At 53.2% G+C, this 23,141-nt stretch overlaps 1 protein-coding gene across 1 annotated transcript in view; it reads left to right on the top strand.

Annotated features, from left to right (window-relative positions):
- TUT4 (terminal uridylyl transferase 4) overlaps positions 1–23,141 on the top strand; it is a 209,217-nt gene that overhangs the window by 81,828 nt on the left and 104,248 nt on the right. Inside the window, exons 12-13 of the mRNA XM_075320092.1 lie at positions 1,399–1,573; positions 15,240–15,874. Of these exons, the coding sequence (XP_075176207.1) occupies positions 1,399–1,573; positions 15,240–15,874 (810 nt within the window). The remainder of the gene's footprint in view (positions 1–1,398; positions 1,574–15,239; positions 15,875–23,141) is intronic.

Here is a 23,141-nt window from a genome sequence, read left to right as displayed (position 1 = left end):
CCTGTGTTTTGGCACCCCTGCCTTTCGTGGGCGCCATGCTATTATCTTCCCTGAGTAACACAATAGGGTATATAGCCAGAAATCAACTGTGCACTATACAGTGTAAAATAAACATATAATGTTACACTACTGCACAATGGGGCTAGCACCACAGGTGCTGCTTACCACCCGCTTAAAGCGGTTGTGAGGCCACCAGAGTCCCTGCCTGGGTCTCCCAGATTTTGTCCCCCTCTGCAGCGTCCGAGGAGCTGACAGGAATGCGTCCTGAGGAGAGGAGGGAGCCGTGGGCGTGACCCAGAAAGAGCGGGAACTGGTGCCTGCACTGTGCACAGTGAGGGGAGTGGAGTATGCAAAGCATGCTCCAGCCCTCAGTGCTGCTCGTTCTATGCAGCGTCCTGCCCTTCCCCTGCCTGTCAGGGCTATGGGCGGGAGGAAAGGAAACTAGGCCGCAAAAAGCCGGGGACTCTAGTAATAAACGCGGCCGCCGTAAAAGCGCGGCCGGCGTGGAAGTCCCCGGCGCACTACAAGTCCCAGCCGCGCCGCAGTATTTCCAAGGCAGCGGCGGTCAATGCGGCAGTCCCTATACATAAACACACTCAGCAACGCTGAGTGTGTAATGGCACATATTAACCCGGTCAGCTCCGCGGTCCCCGGTGCACTAGCACACCCAGCAAAGCTGGAGTGTTGCTGTGCGCGGTCCCCACGGGGACACAGAGTACCTCCAAGTAGCAGGGCCATGTCCCTGAACGATACCCGGCTCCTATCCAGCAGGCTCCACAGGAGTTGTGGATGAAGCACGGTCTCAGTGCCTGAAGACCGATAGGATCCCACTTCCACCAGAACCCTGAGGGGGATGAGGAAGGAAAACAGCATGTGGGCTCCAGCCTCCGTACTCAACCTTACAACACCACCGACAAGAGTGGGGTGAGAAGGGAGCATGCTGGGGGCCCTATATGGGCCCACTTTTCTTCCATCCGACATGGTCAGCAGCTGCTGCTGACCAATCTGTGGAGCTGTGCGTGCGTGTCTGACCTCCTTTGCACAAAGCAAAAAACTGAGGAGCCCGTGGGAGCACGGGGGGTGTATAGGCAGAAGGGGAGGGGCTTAACACTTTTGAGTGTAATACTTTGTGCGGCCTCCGGAGGCATAGCCTATACACCCAATTGTCTGGGTCTCCCAATAGAGCGACAAAGAAATTCTCTTTTTTAGCGGCATTAGATCACAGTGTGATTTTGGAGGTGCGGTTCATGTCCTTTTCTACAGTTATTGCATATTTAAAAGCTAATGTTTAGCGAAAGATGGTGGATCTGACCCGCAGTCTAGATTATGTCCAGACTAGACGATTGCTTCCGGATACACAGTATATTTTGACTATTTTTTTTTATACTTTCTCTCTAGTGTTGCTTGGTGTTTGAGCAGTCTCACCAGGTATCTCTCGGGCAGCTGTGGTTGGAGTTGCTTAAATTCTACACGTTGGAGTTTGCAATGGAGGAATATGTGATCAGCGTGCGAGTACAAAGCCTGCTAAGCAGGGAAAACAAGAACTGGCCAAAAAGACGAATAGCCATAGAAGGTAAATACTCATCATCATCATCATCATCCTTCGTCTTGGTCTTTCAGTTGCTCGGTTCACATCATGTTAGGAGGTTACATTGGCGATACACACTGGTAGAATCTCCAGACATATATCTGTAAGGTTGGTTTCACTTATCCGTGCGCCACTTTCTGAGTATGGTGTTCGGACCAACAGCTGATATCCTGACCCAAACTCAATAACCTAATATCTATATATATAATTGCCTTATTTTGTCTGTCTGTCTGTCTGTCTGTCTGTCATGCTCCGAAATTGTGTCCTTACGGTGACACAAAGCTGATTGGCCGCTGGGCTCGCCATGGCCCCGCCCCCCCACACGGATTGGCCTCTCGCCCCGGCTCTCTGCAGGCCCCGCCCCCCTCACGCAATGCACGCTCGCTCTGGCCCAACTGACAGGGAGCTCCGATTCCCAGGTGAGTACACACACACATCAGATCACACTCACTCTCACACTCACTCTCACACACACCTCACACATCACAACATGCTGGGATATCGCTTGCTTCTACACCGGCTCCGTCAGGATCCCGGCAGCGCCAGACATAACCTTGCGATGCTGGGATCTTGACTGAGGCCGTGAAAGCTGGTAACCATTATACACATCGGGTAACTAAGGTCCCTTAGTTACCCGATGTGTATCATAGTTACCAGTGTACACCGGCTCACACTCGCTCTCACACACACCTCACACACACATCACATCGCATCCACACATCAAGGTCCTGCAGCTGCGGAACATACACACACATAACAGCACACACACACATACACACATCAGATCACACTCACCCTCACACACACCTCACACACACCACACACACACCTCACACACACATCACATCGCATCCACACATCAAGGTCCTGCAGCTGCGGAACATACACACACATAACAGCGCACACACACACACACACACACACACACACAAATCAGATCACACTCACACACACCTCACACATCACATCGCATCCACATACTCACAACATCCTGGGATATCGCTTGCTTCTCGGCGGCGATACTGTGCTGTTGTGAGCTTCCAGGACCTGCCGGGGGATCACATGGCCAGAAGCATGTGATATCCCCGGATGTTGTGAGTATCAGCGCGTATGTGCAATATCGTCAGTGTGTGTGTCTTTGTGTGTGAGTGTATGCGATCGGGTGTGTGTGAGTGTATGCGATCGGGTGTGTGTGAGTGTATGCGATCGGGTGGGTGTGTGTGGGTGTGTGTGAGTGTATGCGATCGGGTGTGTGTGAGTGTATGCGATCGGGTGTGTGTGAGTGTATGCGATCGGGTGGGTGTGTGTGGGTGTGTGTGAGTGTATGCGATCGGATCTGTGAGTGTCGGCAGAGGAGCACGGCGTGCTGGAGGAGGCTGAGAGGACAGAGGCTGATCCTGGGGAAGGCTGGGATGGGGAGGCTGATGCTGGAGACGGAGAGGCTGATGCTGGGGACAGAGAAGCTGATGCTGAGGACAGAGAGGCTGATGCTGGGGACAGAGAAGCTGATGCTGGGGACAGAGAGGCTGACGCTGCGGGAGGCTGATGCTGGGGACAGAGAGGCTGATGCTGGGGACAGAGAGGCTGATGCTGGGGACAGAGAGGCTGATGCTGGGGACAGAGAGGCTGATGCTGGGGACAGAGAGGCTGATGCTGGGGACAGAGAGGCTGATGCTGGGGACAGAGAGGCTGATGCTGGGGACAGAGAGGCTGATGATGGGGACAGAGAGGCTGATGCTGGGGACAGAGAGGCTGATGCTGGGGACAGAGAGGCTGATGCTGGGGACAGAGAGGCTGATGCTGGGGACAGAGAGGCTGATGCTGGGGACAGAGAGGCTGATGCTGGGGACAGAGAGGCTGATGCTGGGGACAGAGAGGCTGATGCTGGGGACAGAGAGGCTGATGCTGGGGACAGAGAGGCTGATGCTGGCGACAGAGAGGCTGATGCTGGCGACAGAGAGGCTGATGCTGGGGACAGAGAGGCTGATGCTGGAGACAGAGAGGCTGATGCTGGAGACAGAGAGGCTGATGCTGGAGACAGAGAGGCTGATGCTGGAGACAGAGAGGCTGATGCTGGAGACAGAGAGGCTGATGCTGGAGACAGAGAGGCTGATGCTGGAGACAGAGAGGCTGATGCTGGAGACAGAGAGGCTGATGCTGGAGACAGAGAGGCTGATGCTGGAGACAGAGAGGCTGATGCTGGAGACAGAGAGGCTGATGCTGGGGACAGAGAGGCTGATGCTGGGAGGAGAGAGGCTGATGCTGCAGGTAGAGAGGCTGATGCTGGCGCAGCATGGCGGATGGAGCACCTTTGGGAGTGCGCAGCATGGCGGATGGAGCACCTTTGGGAGTGCGCAGCATGGCGGATGGAGCACGTTTGGGAGTGCGCAGCATGGCGGATGGAGCACGTTTGGGAGTGCGCAGCATGGCGGATGGAGCACGTTTGGGAGTGCGCAGCATGGCGGATGGAGCACGTTTGGAAATGCGCAGCATGGCGGATGGAGCACGTTTGGGAGTGCGCAGCATGGGGGATGCAGCACGATGGGGAGTGCGGAGTATGGCGGATGGAGCACGTTTGGGAGTGCGCAGCATGGAGGATGCAGCACGATGGGGAGTGCGGAGTATGGCGGATGGAGCACGTTTGGGAGTGCGCAGCATGGCGGATGGACCACGTTTGGGAGTGCGCAGCATGGGAGATGGAGCACGATGGGGAGTGCGCAGCATGGCGGATGGAGCACGTTTGGGAGTGCGCAGCATGGGGGATGGAGCACGATGGGGAGTGCGCAGCATGGCGGATGGAGCACGTTTGGGAGTGCGCAGCATGGCGGATGGAGCACGTTTGGGAGTGCGCAGCATGGCGAATGGAGCACGTTTGGGAGTGCGCAGGATGGGAGATGGAGCACGATGGGGGGTGCGCAGCATAGGGGATGGAGCACGTTTGGGAGTGCGCAGCATGGCGGATGGAGCACGTTTGGGAGTGCGCAGCATGGGGGATGGAGCACGTTTGGGAGTGCGCAGCATGGCGGATGGAGCACGTTTGGGAGTGCGCAGCATGGGAGATGGAGCACGATGGGGAGTGCGCAGCATGGCGGATGGAGCACGTTTGGGAGTGCGCAGCATGGGGGATGGAGCACGATGGGGAGTGCGCTGCATGGCGGATGGAGCACGTTTGGGAGTGCGCAGCATGGCGGATGGAGCACGTTTGGGAGTGCGCAGGATGGGAGATGGAGCACGATGGGGAGTGCGCTGCATGGGGGATGGAGCACGATGGGAAGTGCACACCTCCCCCCAACACACACACATACGCGCGCGCGCACTGCACAACACACCACACCACACACACACACTGGGAACCACAAACAACTGCCCTACACAGACACCCACACACACAGACAACGCTGCACACACAAATATACGCACATACCGCACAACACGCACATTGCACAAAACATACCTCCCCCCAAAACACACCACACACACACAAACCGCGCAACACACACACAACGCTACAGACACACAGCGCTCCACAAACAACGCAACACACAAACAACACCGCTCTCACCCCCCATCACACCCAGACAACATCCAGAACATGTACAGCCCCTACACAAACACTTGGTAACTACACACAACAACATATATATATATATATATATATATATATATAAAACTAAAATCATACATGAACTACACAATACGTAAATTCTAGAATACCCGATGCGTAGAATCGGGCCACCTTCTAGTATGTCTATAAGGGTGTTGAATTTGGCTCTGGAGACCGAGGCCCATATATACATTGTTATCTGGACTGTGAAAGACAGATGTGTGCGAGAGACTGGCAGAAGCTTTTTCCTCAATATAGAACCAGACATGGGCTCCGAATGTGATGTGAATATAGCATAAGATTGATTGCCTCGTACTTTTATTTAACCCTACATGGAATAATAGAGGATACAGTCACCCCCGTTACACCCAGGCTAAAATGGTGACTTACATTTAAAAAGGGAGGTTGAGCCATCATGTCTCTACTTTAAAAGAGCCGTATCAAATTTGTAAGGTATTTCCTATTGATAGGAAAAGGAGATAAGTTATTGATCGCTATGGGTTCGAATGCTGGAACCCCCATGGATCCAGAGAACATGGCACTGCAGAAGCCCCATGGATCCAGAGAACATGGCACTGCAGAAGCCCCATGGATCCAGAGAACATGGCACTGCAGAAGCCCCATGGATCCAGAGAACATGGCACTGCAGAAGCCCCATGGATCCAGAGAACATGGCACTGCAGAAGCCCCATGGATCCAGAGAACATGGCACTGCAGAAGCCCCATGGATCCAGAGAACATGGCACTGCAGAAGCCCCATGGATCCAGAGAACATGGCACTGCAGAAGCCCCATGGATCCAGAGAACATGGCACTGCAGAAGCCCCATGGATCCAGAGAACATGGCACTGCAGAAGCCCCATGGATCCAGAGAACACGGCACTGCAGAAGCCCCATGGATCCAGAGAACACGGCACTGCAGAAGCCCCATGGATCCAGAGAACACGGCACTGCAGAAGCCCCATGGATCCAAAGAACATGGCACTGCAGGAGCCCCATGGATCCAGAGAACATGGCACTGCAGGAGCCCCATGGATCCAGAGAACATGGAACTGCAGAAGCCCCATGGATCCAGAGAACATGGAACTGCAGAAGCCCCATGGATCCAGAGAACAAAGCACTGCAGAAGCCCCATGGATCCAGAGAACACGGCACTGCAGAAGCCCCATGGATCCAGAGAACACGGCAGTGCAGAAGCCCCATGGATCCAGAGAACACGGAGCTGCAGGAGCCCCATAGATCCAGAGAACAAAGCACTGCAGAAGCCCCATGGATCCAGAGAACATGGCACTGCAGAAGCCCCATGGATCCAGAGAACATGGCACTGCAGAAGCCCCATGGATCCAGAGAACATGGCACTGCAGAAGCCCCATGGATCCAGAGAACATGGCACTGCAGAAGCCCCATGGATCCAGAGAACATGGCACTGCAGAAGCCCCATGGATCCAGAGAACACGGCACTGCAGAAGCCCCATGGATCCAGAGAACACGGCACTGCAGAAGCCCCATGGATCCAGAGAACACGGCACTGCAGAAGCCCCATGGATCCAGAGAACATGGCACTGCAGAAGCCCCATGGATCCAAAGAACATGGCACTGCAGGAGCCCCATGGATCCAGAGAACATGGCACTGCAGGAGCCCCATGGATCCAGAGAACATGGAACTACAGAAGCCCCATGGATCCAGAGAACATGGAACTGCAGAAGCCCCATGGATCCAGAGAACAAAGCACTGCAGAAGCCCCATGGATCCAGAGAACATGGCACTGCAGAAGCCCCATGGATCCAGAGAACATGGCACTGCAGAAGCCCCATGGATCCAGAGAACATGGCACTGCAGAAGCCCCATGGATCCAGAGAACACGGCACTGCAGAAGCCCCATGGATCCAGAGAACATGGCACTGCAGGAGCCCCATGGATCCAGAGAACATGGAACTGCAGAAGCCCCATGGATCCAGAGAACAAAGCACTGCAGAAGCCCCATGGATCCAGAGAACATGGCACTGCAGAAGCCCCATGGATCCAGAGAACACGGCACTGCAGAAGCCCCATGGATCCAGAGAACACGGAACTGCAAGAGCCCCATGGATCCAGAGAACATGGCACTGCAGGAGCCCCATGGATCCAGAGAACATAGAACTGCAGAAGCCCCATGGATCCAGAGAACATGGAACTGCAGAAGCCCCATGGATCCAGAGAACATGGAACTGCAGAAGCCCCATGGATCCAGAGAACATGGCACTGCAGGAGCCCCATGGATCCAGAGAACATGAAACTGCAGAAGCCCCATGGATCTAGAGAACATGGCACTGCAGAAGCCCCATGGATCCAGAGAACACGGCAGTGCAGAAGCCCCATGGATCCAGAGAACACGGAGCTGCAGGAGCCCCATAGATCCAGAGAACAAAGCACTGCAGAAGCCCCATGGATCCAGAGAACATGGCACTGCAGAAGCCCCATGGATCCAGAGAACATGGCACTGCAGAAGCCCCATGGATCCAGAGAACATGGCACTGCAGAAGCCCCATGGATCCAGAGAACATGACACTGCAGAAGCCCCATGGATCCAGAGAACATGGCACTGCAGAAGCCCCATGGATCCAGAGAACACGGCACTGCAGAAGCCCCATGGATCCAGAGAACACGGCACTGCAGAAGCCCCATGGATCCAGAGAACACGGCACTGCAGAAGCCCCATGGATCCAGAGAACATGGCACTGCAGAAGCCCCATGGATCCAAAGAACATGGCACTGCAGGAGCCCCATGGATCCAGAGAACATGGCACTGCAGGAGCCCCATGGATCCAGAGAACATGGAACTGCAGAAGCCCCATGGATCCAGAGAACAAAGCACTGCAGAAGCCCCATGGATCCAGAGAACATGGCACTGCAGAAGCCCCATGGATCCAGAGAACATGGCACTGCAGAAGCCCCATGGATCCAGAGAACATGGCACTGCAGAAGCCCCATGGATCCAGAGAACATGGCACTGCAGAAGCCCCATGGATCCAGAGAACACGGCACTGCAGAAGCCCCATGGATCCAGAGAACATGGCACTGCAGGAGCCCCATGGATCCAGAGAACATGGAACTGCAGAAGCCCCATGGATCCAGAGAACAAAGCACTGCAGAAGCCCCATGGATCCAGAGAACATGGCACTGCAGAAGCCCCATGGATCCAGAGAACACGGCACTGCAGAAGCCCCATGGATCCAGAGAACACGGAACTGCAAGAGCCCCATGGATCCAGAGAACATGGCACTGCAGGAGCCCCATGGATCCAGAGAACATGGAACTGCAGAAGCCCCATGGATCCAGAGAACATGGAACTGCAGAAGCCCCATGGATCCAGAGAACATGGAACTGCAGAAGCCCCATGGATCCAGAGAACATGGCACTACAGGAGCCCCATGGATCCAGAGAACATGAAACTGCAGAAGCCCCATGGATCTAGAGAACATGGCACTGCAGAAGCCCCATGGATCCAGAGAACATGACACTGCAGAAGCCCCATGGATCCAGAGAACATGGCACTGCAGAAGCCCCATGGATCCAGAGAACACGGCACTGCAGAAGCCCCATGGATCCAGAGAACACGGCACTGCAGAAGCCCCATGGATCCAGAGAACACGGCACTGCAGAAGCCCCATGGATCCAAAGAACATGGCACTGCAGGAGCCCCATGGATCCAGAGAACATGGCACTGCAGGAGCCCCATGGATCCAGAGAACATGGAACTGCAGAAGCCCCATGGATCCAGAGAACATGGAACTGCAGAAGCCCCATGGATCCAGAGAACAAAGCACTGCAGAAGCCCCATGGATCCAGAGAACATGGCACTGCAGAAGCCCCATGGATCCAGAGAACACGGCACTGCAGAAGCCCCATGGATCCAGAGAACACGGCAGTGCAGAAGCCCCATGGATCCAGAGAACATGGCACTGCAGAAGCCCCATGGATCCAGAGAACATGGCACTGCAGAAGCCCCATGGATCCAGAGAACACGGCACTGCAGAAGCCCCATGGATCCAGAGAACACGGCACTGCAGAAGCCCCATGGATCCAGAGAACACGGCACTGCAGAAGCCCCATGGATCCAAAGAACATGGCACTGCAGAAGCCCCATGGATCCAGAGAACATGGCACTGCAGGAGCCCCATGGATCCAGAGAACATGGAACTGCAGAAGCCCCATGGATCCAGAGAACATGGAACTGCAGAAGCCCCATGGATCCAGAGAACAAAGCACTGCAGAAGCCCCATGGATCCAGAGAACACGGCACTGCAGAAGCCCCATGGATCCAGAGAACACGGCACTGCAGAAGCCCCATGGATCCAGAGAACACGGAGCTGCAGGAGCCCCATAGATCCAGAGAACAAAGCACTGCAGAAGCCCCATGGATCCAGAGAACATGGCACTGCAGAAGCCCCATGGATCCAGAGAACATGGCACTGCAGAAGCCCCATGGATCCAGAGAACATGGCACTGCAGAAGCCCCATGGATCCAGAGAACATGGCACTGCAGAAGCCCCATGGATCCAGAGAACACGGCACTGCAGAAGCCCCATGGATCCAGAGAACACGGCACTGCAGAAGCCCCATGGATCCAGAGAACACGGCACTGCAGAAGCCCCATGGATCCAGAGAACACGGCACTGCAGAAGCCCCATGGATCCAGAGAACATGGCACTGCAGAAGCCCCATGGATCCAAAGAACATGGCACTGCAGGAGCCCCATGGATCCAGAGAACATGGCACTGCAGGAGCCCCATGGATCCAGAGAACATGGAACTGCAGAAGCCCCATGGATCCAGAGAACAAAGCACTGCAGAAGCCCCATGGATCCAGAGAACATGGCACTGCAGAAGCCCCATGGATCCAGAGAACATGGCACTGCAGAAGCCCCATGGATCCAGAGAACATGGCACTGCAGAAGCCCCATGGATCCAGAGAACATGGCACTGCAGAAGCCCCATGGATCCAGAGAACACGGCACTGCAGAAGCCCCATGGATCCAGAGAACATGGCACTGCAGGAGCCCCATGGATCCAGAGAACATGGAACTGCAGAAGCCCCATGGATCCAGAGAACAAAGCACTGCAGAAGCCCCATGGATCCAGAGAACATGGCACTGCAGAAGCCCCATGGATCCAGAGAACACGGCACTGCAGAAGCCCCATGGATCCAGAGAACATGGCACTGCAGGAGCCCCATGGATCCAGAGAACATGGCACTGCAGGAGCCCCATGGATCCAGAGAACATGGAACTGCAGAAGCCCCATGGATCCAGAGAACATGGAACTGCAGAAGCCCCATGGATCCAGAGAACATGGAACTGCAGAAGCCCCATGGATCCAGAGAACATGGCACTACAGGAGCCCCATGGATCCAGAGAACATGAAACTGCAGAAGCCCCATGGATCTAGAGAACATGGCACTGCAGAAGCCCCATGGATCCAGAGAACATGACACTGCAGAAGCCCCATGGATCCAGAGAACATGGCACTGCAGAAGCCCCATGGATCCAGAGAACACGGCACTGCAGAAGCCCCATGGATCCAGAGAACACGGCACTGCAGAAGCCCCATGGATCCAGAGAACACGGCACTGCAGAAGCCCCATGGATCCAAAGAACATGGCACTGCAGGAGCCCCATGGATCCAGAGAACATGGCACTGCAGGAGCCCCATGGATCCAGAGAACATGGAACTGCAGAAGCCCCATGGATCCAGAGAACATGGAACTGCAGAAGCCCCATGGATCCAGAGAACAAAGCACTGCAGAAGCCCCATGGATCCAGAGAACATGGCACTGCAGAAGCCCCATGGATCCAGAGAACACGGCACTGCAGAAGCCCCATGGATCCAGAGAACACGGCAGTGCAGAAGCCCCATGGATCCAGAGAACATGGCACTGCAGAAGCCCCATGGATCCAGAGAACATGGCACTGCAGAAGCCCCATGGATCCAGAGAACACGGCACTGCAGAAGCCCCATGGATCCAGAGAACACGGCACTGCAGAAGCCCCATGGATCCAGAGAACACGGCACTGCAGAAGCCCCATGGATCCAAAGAACATGGCACTGCAGAAGCCCCATGGATCCAGAGAACATGGCACTGCAGGAGCCCCATGGATCCAGAGAACATGGAACTGCAGAAGCCCCATGGATCCAGAGAACATGGAACTGCAGAAGCCCCATGGATCCAGAGAACAAAGCACTGCAGAAGCCCCATGGATCCAGAGAACACGGCACTGCAGAAGCCCCATGGATCCAGTGAACACGGCAGTGCAGAAGCCCCATGGATCCAGAGAACACGGAGCTGCAGGAGCCCCATAGATCCAGAGAACAAAGCACTGCAGAAGCCCCATGGATCCAGAGAACATGGCACTGCAGAAGCCCCATGGATCCAGAGAACATGGCACTGCAGAAGCCCCATGGATCCAGAGAACATGGCACTGCAGAAGCCCCATGGATCCAGAGAACATGGCACTGCAGAAGCCCCATGGATCCAGAGAACACGGCACTGCAGAAGCCCCATGGATCCAGAGAACACGGCACTGCAGAAGCCCCATGGATCCAGAGAACACGGCACTGCAGAAGCCCCATGGATCCAGAGAACACGGCACTGCAGAAGCCCCATGGATCCAGAGAACATGGCACTGCAGAAGCCCCATGGATCCAAAGAACATGGCACTGCAGGAGCCCCGTGGATCCAGAGAACATGGCACTGCAGGAGCCCCATGGATCCAGAGAACATGGAACTGCAGAAGCCCCATGGATCCAGAGAACAAAGCACTGCAGAAGCCCCATGGATCCAGAGAACATGGCACTGCAGAAGCCCCATGGATCCAGAGAACATGGCACTGCAGAAGCCCCATGGATCCAGAGAACATGGCACTGCAGAAGCCCCATGGATCCAGAGAACACGGCACTGCAGAAGCCCCATGGATCCAGAGAACATGGCACTGCAGGAGCCCCATGGATCCAGAGAACATGGAACTGCAGAAGCCCCATGGATCCAGAGAACAAAGCACTGCAGAAGCCCCATGGATCCAGAGAACATGGCACTGCAGAAGCCCCATGGATCCAGAGAACACGGCACTGCAGAAGCCCCATGGATCCAGAGAACATGGAACTGCAGAAGCCCCATGGATCCAGAGAACATGGAACTGCAGAAGCCCCATGGATCCAGAGAACATGGAACTGCAGAAGCCCCATGGATCCAGAGAACATGGCACTGCAGGAGCCCCATGGATCCAGAGAACATGAAACTGCAGAAGCCCCATGGATCTAGAGAACATGGCACTGCAGAAGCCCCATGGATCCAGAGAACACGACACTGCAGAAGCCCCATGGATCCAGAGAACATGGCACTGCAGAAGCCCCATGGATCCAGAGAACACGGCACTGCAGAAGCCCCATGGATCCAGAGAACACGGCACTGCAGAAGCCCCATGGATCCAGAGAACACGGCACTGCAGAAGCCCCATGGATCCAAAGAACATGGCACTGCAGGAGCCCCATGGATCCAGAGAACATGGCACTGCAGGAGCCCCATGGATCCAGAGAACATGGAACTGCAGAAGCCCCATGGATCCAGAGAACATGGAACTGCAGAAGCCCCATGGATCCAGAGAACAAAGCACTGCAGAAGCCCCATGGATCCAGAGAACATGGCACTGCAGAAGCCCCATGGATCCAGAGAACACGGCACTGCAGAAGCCCCATGGATCCAGAGAACACGGAACTGCAGGAGCCCCATGGATCCAGAGAACAAAGCACTTCAGAAGCCCCATGGATCCAGAGAACATGGCACTGCAGAAGCCCCATGGATCCAGAGAACACGGCACTGCAGAAGCCCCATGGATCCAGAGAACACGGCAGTGCAGAAGCCCCATGTATCCAGAGAACACGGAACTGCAGGAGCCCCATGGATCCAGAGAACATGGAACTGCAGGAGCCCCATGGATCCAGAGAACATGGCACTGCAGGAGCCCCATGGATCCAGAGAACATGGCACTGCAGAAGCCCCATGGATCCAGAGAACATGGAACTGCAGAAGCCCCATGGATCCAGAGAACATGGAACTGCAGAAGCCCCATGGATCCAGAGAACATGGCACTGCAGAAGCCCCATGGATCCAGAGAACATGGCACTGCAGAAGCCCCATGGATCCAAAGAACATGGCACTGCAGGAGCCCCATGGATCCAGAGAACATGGCACTGCAGGAGCCCCATGGATCCAGAGAACATGAAACTGCAGAAGCCCCATGGATCCAGAGAACATGGCACTGCAGAAGCCCCATGGATCCAGAGAACATGACACTGCAGAAACCATATGGATCCAGAGAACATGGCACTGCAGAAGCCCCATGGATCCAGAGAACATGGCACTGCAGAAACCCCATGGATGAAGGGACGGTTGATCATTCCTTCTCTGGAACTGCTGGAAATGGCCGAGAACTGTACTCTGTTACCAGCAGTCCCATGGAGATCGACTGGAGCAAAAGCAAAGCTGGGCCTGCTCAGCCTTAGCGATATTCAGATGGAGCTTTGCAAAGTCCTGTTCTCAGGAGGGTCACAATGGTCGGACCCTCTCCAATCAATAGGTTATTCACTATCCTATCAATAGGGGATAACATGACTGGGTGGAACCCCTTTAAGGATGAGACTTTCTGCAGATTGTCCTTACAGCCGTAATTATAACCCACAAGTATGTCAACTAAATTAGTGAAAATCAGCTGATGTACTGTATCTTCACTTCCACGGGGTTATTGCCATCTCATTACTTTGTGATTAGCGGGTGTCCGTCCTCTAGGATCCCCACCAACTATGAGAATAAAATTGACGCAGTGGTAATCGACAAATTCAACCACTTCAATTTTTTTTGGGTATCTCAAGCCACATGGCTGTGCAGGTACCTGTGAACGGAGCTGTACCGCATATGCCCTGCTTATTGGGTGATCGAAGAGCCAAGTGTAGCAATCTTTCCATTCTCAGGATCAGTGGAGTCCCAGATCCTATACTTCAGTCCACCACTAATTATTATAAAATGGTGGCAAACTTGGAGGGGATGTCCACTACTTGGATAACCCTTACTCATTCCCCTCGTTCACCATCATAAAAATAAATAAGCCACTACTTGCCTCCGGTGCGGCTGCGGTTCCAGCATTTTCTGAAACCGCTTTCCCGGGGCTCAGGTGACATTGTTATGGCACTCAAGCTCTGCGTCCAATCAGCGCCCGGCGTCTGTCTCCCCGCCTTTGGACATTTGAGCAGGAAGTCAGCGCTGTGCTCACATCCTGCTCAAATGTCCAAAGGCGGGGAGAAGGAAACCGGCGCCGATTGCTTGCAGGGCTCGTGTATCATAACAATGTCATGTGGGCCCTGGGAACGCGGCTTCAGACATCGCTGGAACCGAGGCTACGTTGGAGGTGAGTTATTTATTTCTCTATCACTTCATTGGGGGACACAGGAACCCAGTTTTTGCTTAATGTCAGCCTCCTATAGCCGGTAGCATACACCCATGGTTTTTGCTGTGTTCCCCAATGAAGGCTCAGAGAAAGATTTTACGGTGAGTACACAAAAATCCTCTTTTTTACGGGGATGAACAAGGGGAATGAGCAGGTGGTGTACAAGTAGTTCCCCTTTAAGCAACATTCCATCATCTTTTCAGATGGGAATGACCCACCGTGTGTATTAGAGCTTTCCGCTCCAACACCTTGTTCCTGTTCTGGAAATACCTGATCAGGACCACTATATTTCACATCCAAATGTGAACAAGAGCATACCTCTCATTGGCACCAATAACAAAATATGGCCTAAAATCCAGAACATTTTTCTTTAGACAATGAGACAACTTAGAAAATTAGCTGCTTTTTTTGTTAAGCACATGACCCCATGTCCTCAGCCGTGGGTCCCCTGGTGTATTCTGTAGAAGTTATTCATGGTCGCTGCCGATTATAACCATACAGCACTATTTTCACACGACGAGGCAATCCGATGCTGGAGATGACAAAACTTCATACATTTCTGTTTTCTCTAGATCCTTTTGCACTAAAGAGAAACGTTGCAAGGAGTCTGAACAGCCAGATGGTGTATGAGTATATATTAGAGCGCTTCCGTGCGGCCTACAGATATTTTGCTTGTCCGCAAAGAAATGAGAAGAACAAATCCAAAACTGAGACTAGAAAGAGGGCAAAGTCTGGCAGCCGGAAAGCTGAGGATCCTGTGGATAATGGTGGTCTCCAGCAGGGTGAAAGTGATGGAGGAGAGATGGAAAGCAGTGACTTGGAGACCGCGAGGTGCAATAACTCTGACATCAGGGACACCATGGAAGGAGGACTACTTGGGAGCGACGAGGAGGGAGGACATTCCACCTCTTCTCAGGAGCAGGGTTTGGATTTGCCTTGTTTGTCGGAGACAGACCAGATATCTGAAGCTTTAGGGGTTTTGGGAAGCGGAAAATATAATGGAAAAGACTCCCCAGCAGATACAGGTGATGAAGATGATACTACTGAAGGAAAGTGTGCATCAGAAGGGGCATGTTCTCTACAAAACGGGCTTGACGACTGCACCTCTGCTACCTCACTTCATCACGAAACCTTGAAGAATGAAGGAAACATTGCTGATGACGAATTGCATTATATCTTTGATAAGCTGATATTAACTTCTGGAAAGGTAAGAAACTCAACGTTACTCTGAAAGCCAAAAGAGACTGTAACAATATTTACAAAAATGTGAGGGGTGTACTCACTTTTCTGATTATAGTGTACACACACCAGCACTCTGCAATTAATACATTAACTCAATCATAGCTACCATTGGATGGTCAGTTTCACCACTTTTTCGGCCTATAAGCTGCAGCCACCACCACCCCGGGCTCTTATATACAGCATTCTAACATGCTGTATATAAAAGTCCAGGCCGGGGGTATAACATAAAAAACAATTTTTCTCTGACTCCTTATTGGGGGACACAGGACCATGGGTGCTATGCTGCTTATCCATAGGAGGACACTAAGTAGATGTAAAGATGTTAGCTCCTCCCCTGCAGTATACACCCCCCTGGCCCAGCCAGGTTACTTCAGTTTTAGCTTAGTGTCTATAGGAGGCACATCTCTGCAGACTACTGCAGCAAGAATTTTTTGTTTTTAGAGGGCAACGGTTTCCTTCGGGGACCGATTTCCCAAAACCATAAACAGGCGGGAACGCGGAGTGTCGCCTCCCCGTACCCCTCCTGCGACGCTGGATCCTGGGCTGTTACTCACTGGACGACGGGTCTCATGGCACTGATTTTCCAGAGCCCAGAGCAGATGAAAACTTCCTCAGTCCCTCTTGCAGGCTCTGAGTTGATACACGCTCCGCACCAGTGTAACCAGGCAGCAGGCATCAGACTGCCATCTCCACAGGAGTTGAGGTGAGATCCTTCCGATTTTTCCCAGAGCAGATGAAAACTTCCTCAGTCCTTCTGGCAGGCTCTGAATTGATACAAGTTCTGCCAGCAGGCGTCAGACTCTCCACACTAAATAGGAGTAAAGGTCACACTGACTGGATGCACATGAGCTGTGATTGCAGACTCCTGCATAGCATTCCACCTGTGGCGGGGGGAGGGAAGAGCCCCCAGGACTCAGTGCACCCGCAGCTGCAGTACACTTTATTAGAGTTTTTTTTCTGTCCACCATTATTGTGCAGGGCTGGAGGGGGGAAGGGGAGTCCCTTCCCACCATTTTTTTTTTGTTTATTATATTTTCTCATGCCTTCTTGTCAGCGCTAAGCCCCGTCCCCTCCGACACTCGATAAGAAAGCGCGCGTAACCCTCCTCACACAGGTTCTGCAGAGCATTGCTCCCTCTCGTTGTGATCAGAGCCTGTGGGCGTCTCTCAGAGCTGGCTTCCTCCTTCCCAGAACTGGGATGCAGGAGGAGGGGGGGAGGGGTCATCAGGGTTCTGGGTGAGTTATAGCCTCACTTGCACATTAGCTGTGCAGAGCATTGCTCCCCCATTACAATCAGAGTTTGTGGCTCATCAGCCAGGGGCTGCAGTCACATGTTTTATGCCCTGCACAACTACAGCAACAACTATAAGACGCTGAGCTACTGGGGGATGATAGCACCTCTCCCTTCTGTGAGTCCGGTGCCCCTGTAGCTTAACCCCCCCCCTCTCCCGCCACCACCGCAGCAACCGCTGCCAGCCCAGAGCCTACGGCTTCCAATCCCCCATTCCCAGAACTTGGTGCTGGCTGTGCAACATCGTCCTCACACCCCTCGGGGCCCCTGGACAGAACGCAGCCTGATGACACCTCTATAGAGGGTCCTTCTGATAAGAATCAGCCCTCTTCTTCACCGGTTGCAGATCAGAAAAAGGGCATGACCCCCATGGTTCTCCCTCTGGGGTACACAGATGGGGTTCTCCCACATGTTCTGCGGTCTCTGAGGAGCCGGAGGAAGGGGAATGATGTTTGTACCGGGATGATTCCTTGGTTTCAACCTCCCCGAGCGATCAAGCTGCGATGGACTCCCTTACTGCAGCAATCAACCAAAACTCTGCATGTGGAAGATCTCCCATCCACTACTACTGACCCTGCGGTCTCCTTTAAAAGGGTGAAAAAACCTCAAAAAAATAAATAAATAAATTTTTGACGCCGCTTCGGTATCCGTAAACTCATGCAGTCCCGGTACCCATTTGGCTTAGCTGTCTCTAAGGGCTGGGCTGATCCGGCCTTGGTGAACCCTCACCCGGCTTCCGCCTGCCTGAAGGACTACTCCTGTCTTTTTTACTTGATGGATCCTCCTTCAAGGACCCGACAGACAGACAAGTGGAGCGGCTCGATCGCTCTGCCTCGAGGCCGCGGGTTCCTCTCCCCTTCCGTGTGGGTCGCACAGGCACCAGGACTACCAATTTCCCTCAGACCCTCACAGATGTAACAGTTCACATTGCTGCGGCGGCAGAGTACCTCATGCAGGCCTCCCTCGGCGCTGCTACCTGCGCAGTTATTCCCGCCTCAAATACCATAGCCATCCGTAAGGCCCTCTGGTTCCGATAATGGAGAGCGGACTCGGTCTCTAAGAAGCCTCTCACAGTACTCTTTCCAGACCAATGGTTTGCCGATCGTCTGGACAGGCTCTTTTTTTGTCTGACGCCACGGGAGGAAAAGAGTACCTCCCTCCCCCAACTCTAGCCCAGGATGTTTTTTACTAGACACGCAGGGCCCGTCCTTCTCAGCCCTCCCCGAGTCCACCTCGTCCTGGCAGTCTAGACAAAGACTGAGGAGTCTCGTCGTCCTCCATCTGGGCCGCCGCCTCAGACCACAAATGGGTGTGATACCTTGTGTCTTCCGGTTACCACATTGAATTCTGGACCCAATCCCCTGGTCAGTCTTTGATCTCAAACCCCCCCCCCAAAGGCTCCAAAACACCACGAGGCCTTCTCCTCAGCGATCCACTCCCTCCAAACGGCGGGGGTGATGGTACCTGTTCCAGACGGCGAGAGGTTCAAGGCCTTCTATTCTAACCTCTCGTGGTCCCCAAAAAAGGACGGGTCAGTTCATCCCATCCTGGACCTCTAACACCTGAGCAAACATGTGCATGTAAGGAGATTCAGAATGGACTTCCTAGGGTCCATTATTACCTTTATGGCCGAAGGAGAATTCCTTGCCTCCCTAGCTATCAGGGACACGTACCTGCACATACCCATCGCTCCAGCTCACCAAAAGTTCCTCCGCTTCGCGGTTCAGGACTTTTTTTTTTTTTTTTATTTGTGGCCCTACCCTCGGCTCTGCCACAGCACCAAGGGTCTTAACTAAGGTCATGGCGGCCGCCTTGAGTGCCCTTCACGCCATCAGAGTGGCTGTTCTGCCTTGCTTGGATGACCTCCTAATCAAGGGCTCAACCAGCGTGCAGATCTCTGTGGGCACCCTATCCCGCTTAGGGCGGCTTCTGACTCCAGTCAAATCATCCCCGGTCCCGTCAAAATCCGTCACCTCCCTGGGCATGTCCCTGGACACTCTTCGGGGCTTGATGTTTTCCCCTTAAGACAAGGCGACCGCTCTACAACAAGCAGTACACTGCCCTCTACGTACTCCTCTCGATTCAGTATGAGAGTGCTAGGTAGGATAGCGGCGGCTATAGAGGCAGTGCTGCTCGCTTAGCCACACCACCGCCCACTGCAGCTTGCGCTTCTAGCTGCCTGAGACAAGAGCCCCTTTTCCTTGGACGAACTTTCACCTGACACCTTCAGTCAGGTATGCACTTTGCTGGTGGCTTCAGTCCTCTTCCATATTGAGAAGGAGTTTTTCTCCCCCAAGTGGACTGGCTACTCCTGACCACGGACGCCAGCCTCTTAGTCTGGGGAGCAGCGTACTGGCTCCACACTGCTTCGGGACGTTGGACACCCCAGGAGTCTTCCCTTCCCAGAAATGATCCTGAAAATCAGCGCGATCTTCTCGCGCTCAGGTCATTCCCCCTTCTGCTAGCAGGTCGTTTGATTCGGGTCCAATTGGACAGTGCAACAGCTGTAGCCTATGTCAATCAGCAGGGAGGTTCCAGCAGCAAGACAGCTTATCTCGAGGTCCTCAGGATCCTCACCTGGGCCTAATCGACGGGGGTCTGTGTTTTCAGCGTTACACATACCGGGAGTAGACAACTGGGTGGCGGACCTTCTAAGTCGCCAAGGCCTGGCCGCCGGAGAGTGGTTTCTCCACCCAGAAGTATTCCCACACATCTGCACTCACTGGAGTACACCAGACGTGGATCTAATGGCCTCAAGGTTGAACGCAAAGGTAACCGCGTTCTTAGCCAGGTCACGCGATCCGCAGTCCATTGGCGCGGATGCTCTAGTCTCCTGAAGTCGTTTCCGTCTGCCTTACATGTTTTTCGCCTCTGCCCCTGCTGCCGCGAGTAATCAGGAAGATCAAGGCAGAAGGAGTCCCGGTGATACTAATAGCACCGGACTAGCCCAGGTGCGCCTGGTATGCTGAATTAGTACAATTGCTCATTCCCATCAGAACTCCAGAGCCCTGAAGCTGACGGCCTGGCTATTGAGACCTGGACTTTAACAAGAGCGAGATTCTCTCCTGCGGTCATCTCCACCATGTTCTGTGCCCGAAAGCCGGCCTTCATCCCGTATTTACCACCGTACGTGGAAAACTTTCCCTTCCCAGTGCAGGGAATCTAATGTCCAACCTATGCCTCTGGCGATCCCGAGAATTCTTGATTTATTTTTTTTTTTTGCAGTCAGGTTGCAAAAGGGGTTGGCCCTCAGCTCCCTTAAAGGGCAGGTTTCATCTCTCTCAATATTCTATCAATACCGCCTAGCTTGCAATCCGCAGGTCAAGACTTTCCTCAAGGGTGTTTCCCATCTAGTTTCCCTGTATAAACGGTCGCTGGACTTATGGGACCTCAATCTCTGTTTGGACGGTATCCAGAGGTCCCCTTTTGAACCTCTTAAGAAATCTTCTCTTGCTCTTCTCTCCTGGAAGGTAACATTCTTAGTGGCGATTACATCCATCAGACAAGTTTCGGAACTGGCAGCACTCTTGCCGCGAACCCTTTCTGATCTTTCATCAGGACAAGGTGGTTCTACGCCCCTTTCCAGATTTTCTTCTGAAAGTTACTTCCCCGTTTCATATGAACAAGGACATTGTTCTGCCTTCCTTTTGTCCACACCCAGTCCTTAGGGTGGAAAGGGTTCTATATTCGCTAGACCTTGTGAGGGCTCTCAGATATTACGTACCCAGGACAGCCCCTTTAGGAACATAGACTCCTTGTTCGTCATTCTTGAAAGGCCTAAGAAAGGAGAGGCAGCTTCATAGGCAACGCTGGCTCTCTGGATTCGCTCTGCGATCCAGGAGGTCTACCGCTTGCAACTCAAGCCCATTCCTAGTGGGCTGCGGACTCCTTCCACACGAGCAGTTGGCGCCTCTTGGGCCATTAGGCATCAGGCTTCAGTGGAACAGAGGTGTAAGGCTGCGACCTGGTCTTGACTACATACTGTATCAAAGCATTACTGAGTCCATACCCAGGCTTCGACAGAGGCGAACCTAGGTAGGAAAATTCTGCAAACGATAGTGGACTACCTATCTCAGTAGGCGCTCCTGGCTATCTGGGACTGATTACTAGTCCTTGGGTTGCTTTGTTTATTGTTTACCCACCCATGGACTGCTTTAGGACGTCCCATGGTTCTGTGTCCCCCAATGAGGCGTCAGAGAAAAATGGATTTTTGTGTACTCACCGTAAAATCGTTTTCTCTTAGCCATCATTGGGGGACACAGCACCCACCCTTTTGCCCTGTTGGGCTTTAGCTTTTTTCTGTCTCAGTACTTTTTTGTTATGAGTATTCACTCACGTTTTTTTGTTACTTGTTCTCCTACTGCTTGTGTACTAAAACTGAAGTAGCCTGGCTGGGCCAGGGGGTGTATACTGCAGGGGAGGAGCTAACATCTTTGCATCTACTTAGTGTCCTATGGATAAGCAGCATAACACCCATGGTCCTGTGTCCCCCAATGATGGCTAAGAGAAAACGATTTTACGGTGAGTACACAAAAATTTGTTTATAATACTTACCTAACGGGCGCGCTGTGGGACTTATGGGCGTCTCCGTTGTCCGGTGCCAGCGCCGCCTCTTTCGGCCATCTTCGTCCTCTTTCTGAAGCCTGTGTGCATGACGCGGCTACATCATACACACTAGTCGGTCCTGCGCAGACGCACTACAATACTTTGATCTGCCCTGCTTAGGACCTGAATGTCGGCGAGTGTGTATGACGTCGGACCCGTCATGCACTGCGGCTAGAGAAGGAGCACAAAGATGGCCGAAAGAGGCGGCGCCGGAGAATGGAGACCCCCATAAGGCCCACAGCACAACCGTTAGGTAAGTAATATAAAGTGTTTTTTATGTTATACCCAGCGGCCTGGGCTCTTATCCAGCATGTTAGAATGCTGTATATAAGAGCCCGGTGGTGGTGGCTGCAGCTTATAGGCCAAAAAAGTGGTGACAGGTTCCCTTTAAAGGGGTTGTCCAGAATTCTAATACCAAGACCTGTGCCGCACCTGTCCAGAGTCTGTGTAGTATTGCAGCTTAACCTCATTCACATCAGTGGAGATGAAACACATCCTTTGGACAGGAGTGGCACTCATTTTGAGATAAAGCAATGTGTTTTTTCATCTTTTTTTTTTTTTTTTAGAACCCCTTGATACTGCCCCGTTTTTATGTCCATATTTTTGCTGATCCTAGAGTTTTGCTGAATCAGTGTTAACCAGTGTGGCCATCGAAGATTGATTTAGTAAACCAGTTGTGTCCAGGTTCTGCCATAGCATTATATATGGGGCTGTATATAAGGCCGGCACCACCACCTGGCAAACCCAAATAAGTGCCAGCACTCATTGTGTCCTGGGGGACTGACATGTATATACGGGGCTGAGGAGCTAGACCTGCTCCATACAGCACAGGAGCCTGCTGCATTGTACAGCCAGAACCTAAATCTGTCTGCTGCCATCAGCGCTAATTCCGATTGGAACAGTTTAACTACTTGATAATAGCATTTACGGCTAGGTTCACACTTCCGTTAAATTGTATCAGTCACAATCCGCTGCTCTGGTAAACAACGGAATCCGTTTGGCGGGTTCCGTTGTTCCCATAGACTTGTATGAGCGGCGGATTGTGACTGATGATGCGTTGCATCCTCCGCCCGACTGATCAGTTGTGGAACGACTGACCGTGGGGCGGAAGGAACGCAGCTTGTAACGTTTTTTGAGCAGCGCAATCCATAGGATTTCGCTGCGCATGCTCTCTCTGGCTCCCTGCACACATAACCAGGATACACATCGGGTTACCAAGCAATGCGCTTTGCCTAGTTACCTGATATTTACCCTGGTTATGTGTGCAAGGAGCCAGCGCTAAGCGGTGAACGCTGGTAACCAAGGTAAATATCGGTTAACCAAGCAAAGTGCTTTG

This window comes from Anomaloglossus baeobatrachus, chromosome 8 (assembly GCF_048569485.1).
Source record: "Anomaloglossus baeobatrachus isolate aAnoBae1 chromosome 8, aAnoBae1.hap1, whole genome shotgun sequence".
Lineage (NCBI taxonomy): Eukaryota > Metazoa > Chordata > Amphibia > Anura > Aromobatidae > Anomaloglossus > Anomaloglossus baeobatrachus.
This window is presented reverse-complemented; position numbering and strand designations above follow the sequence as displayed.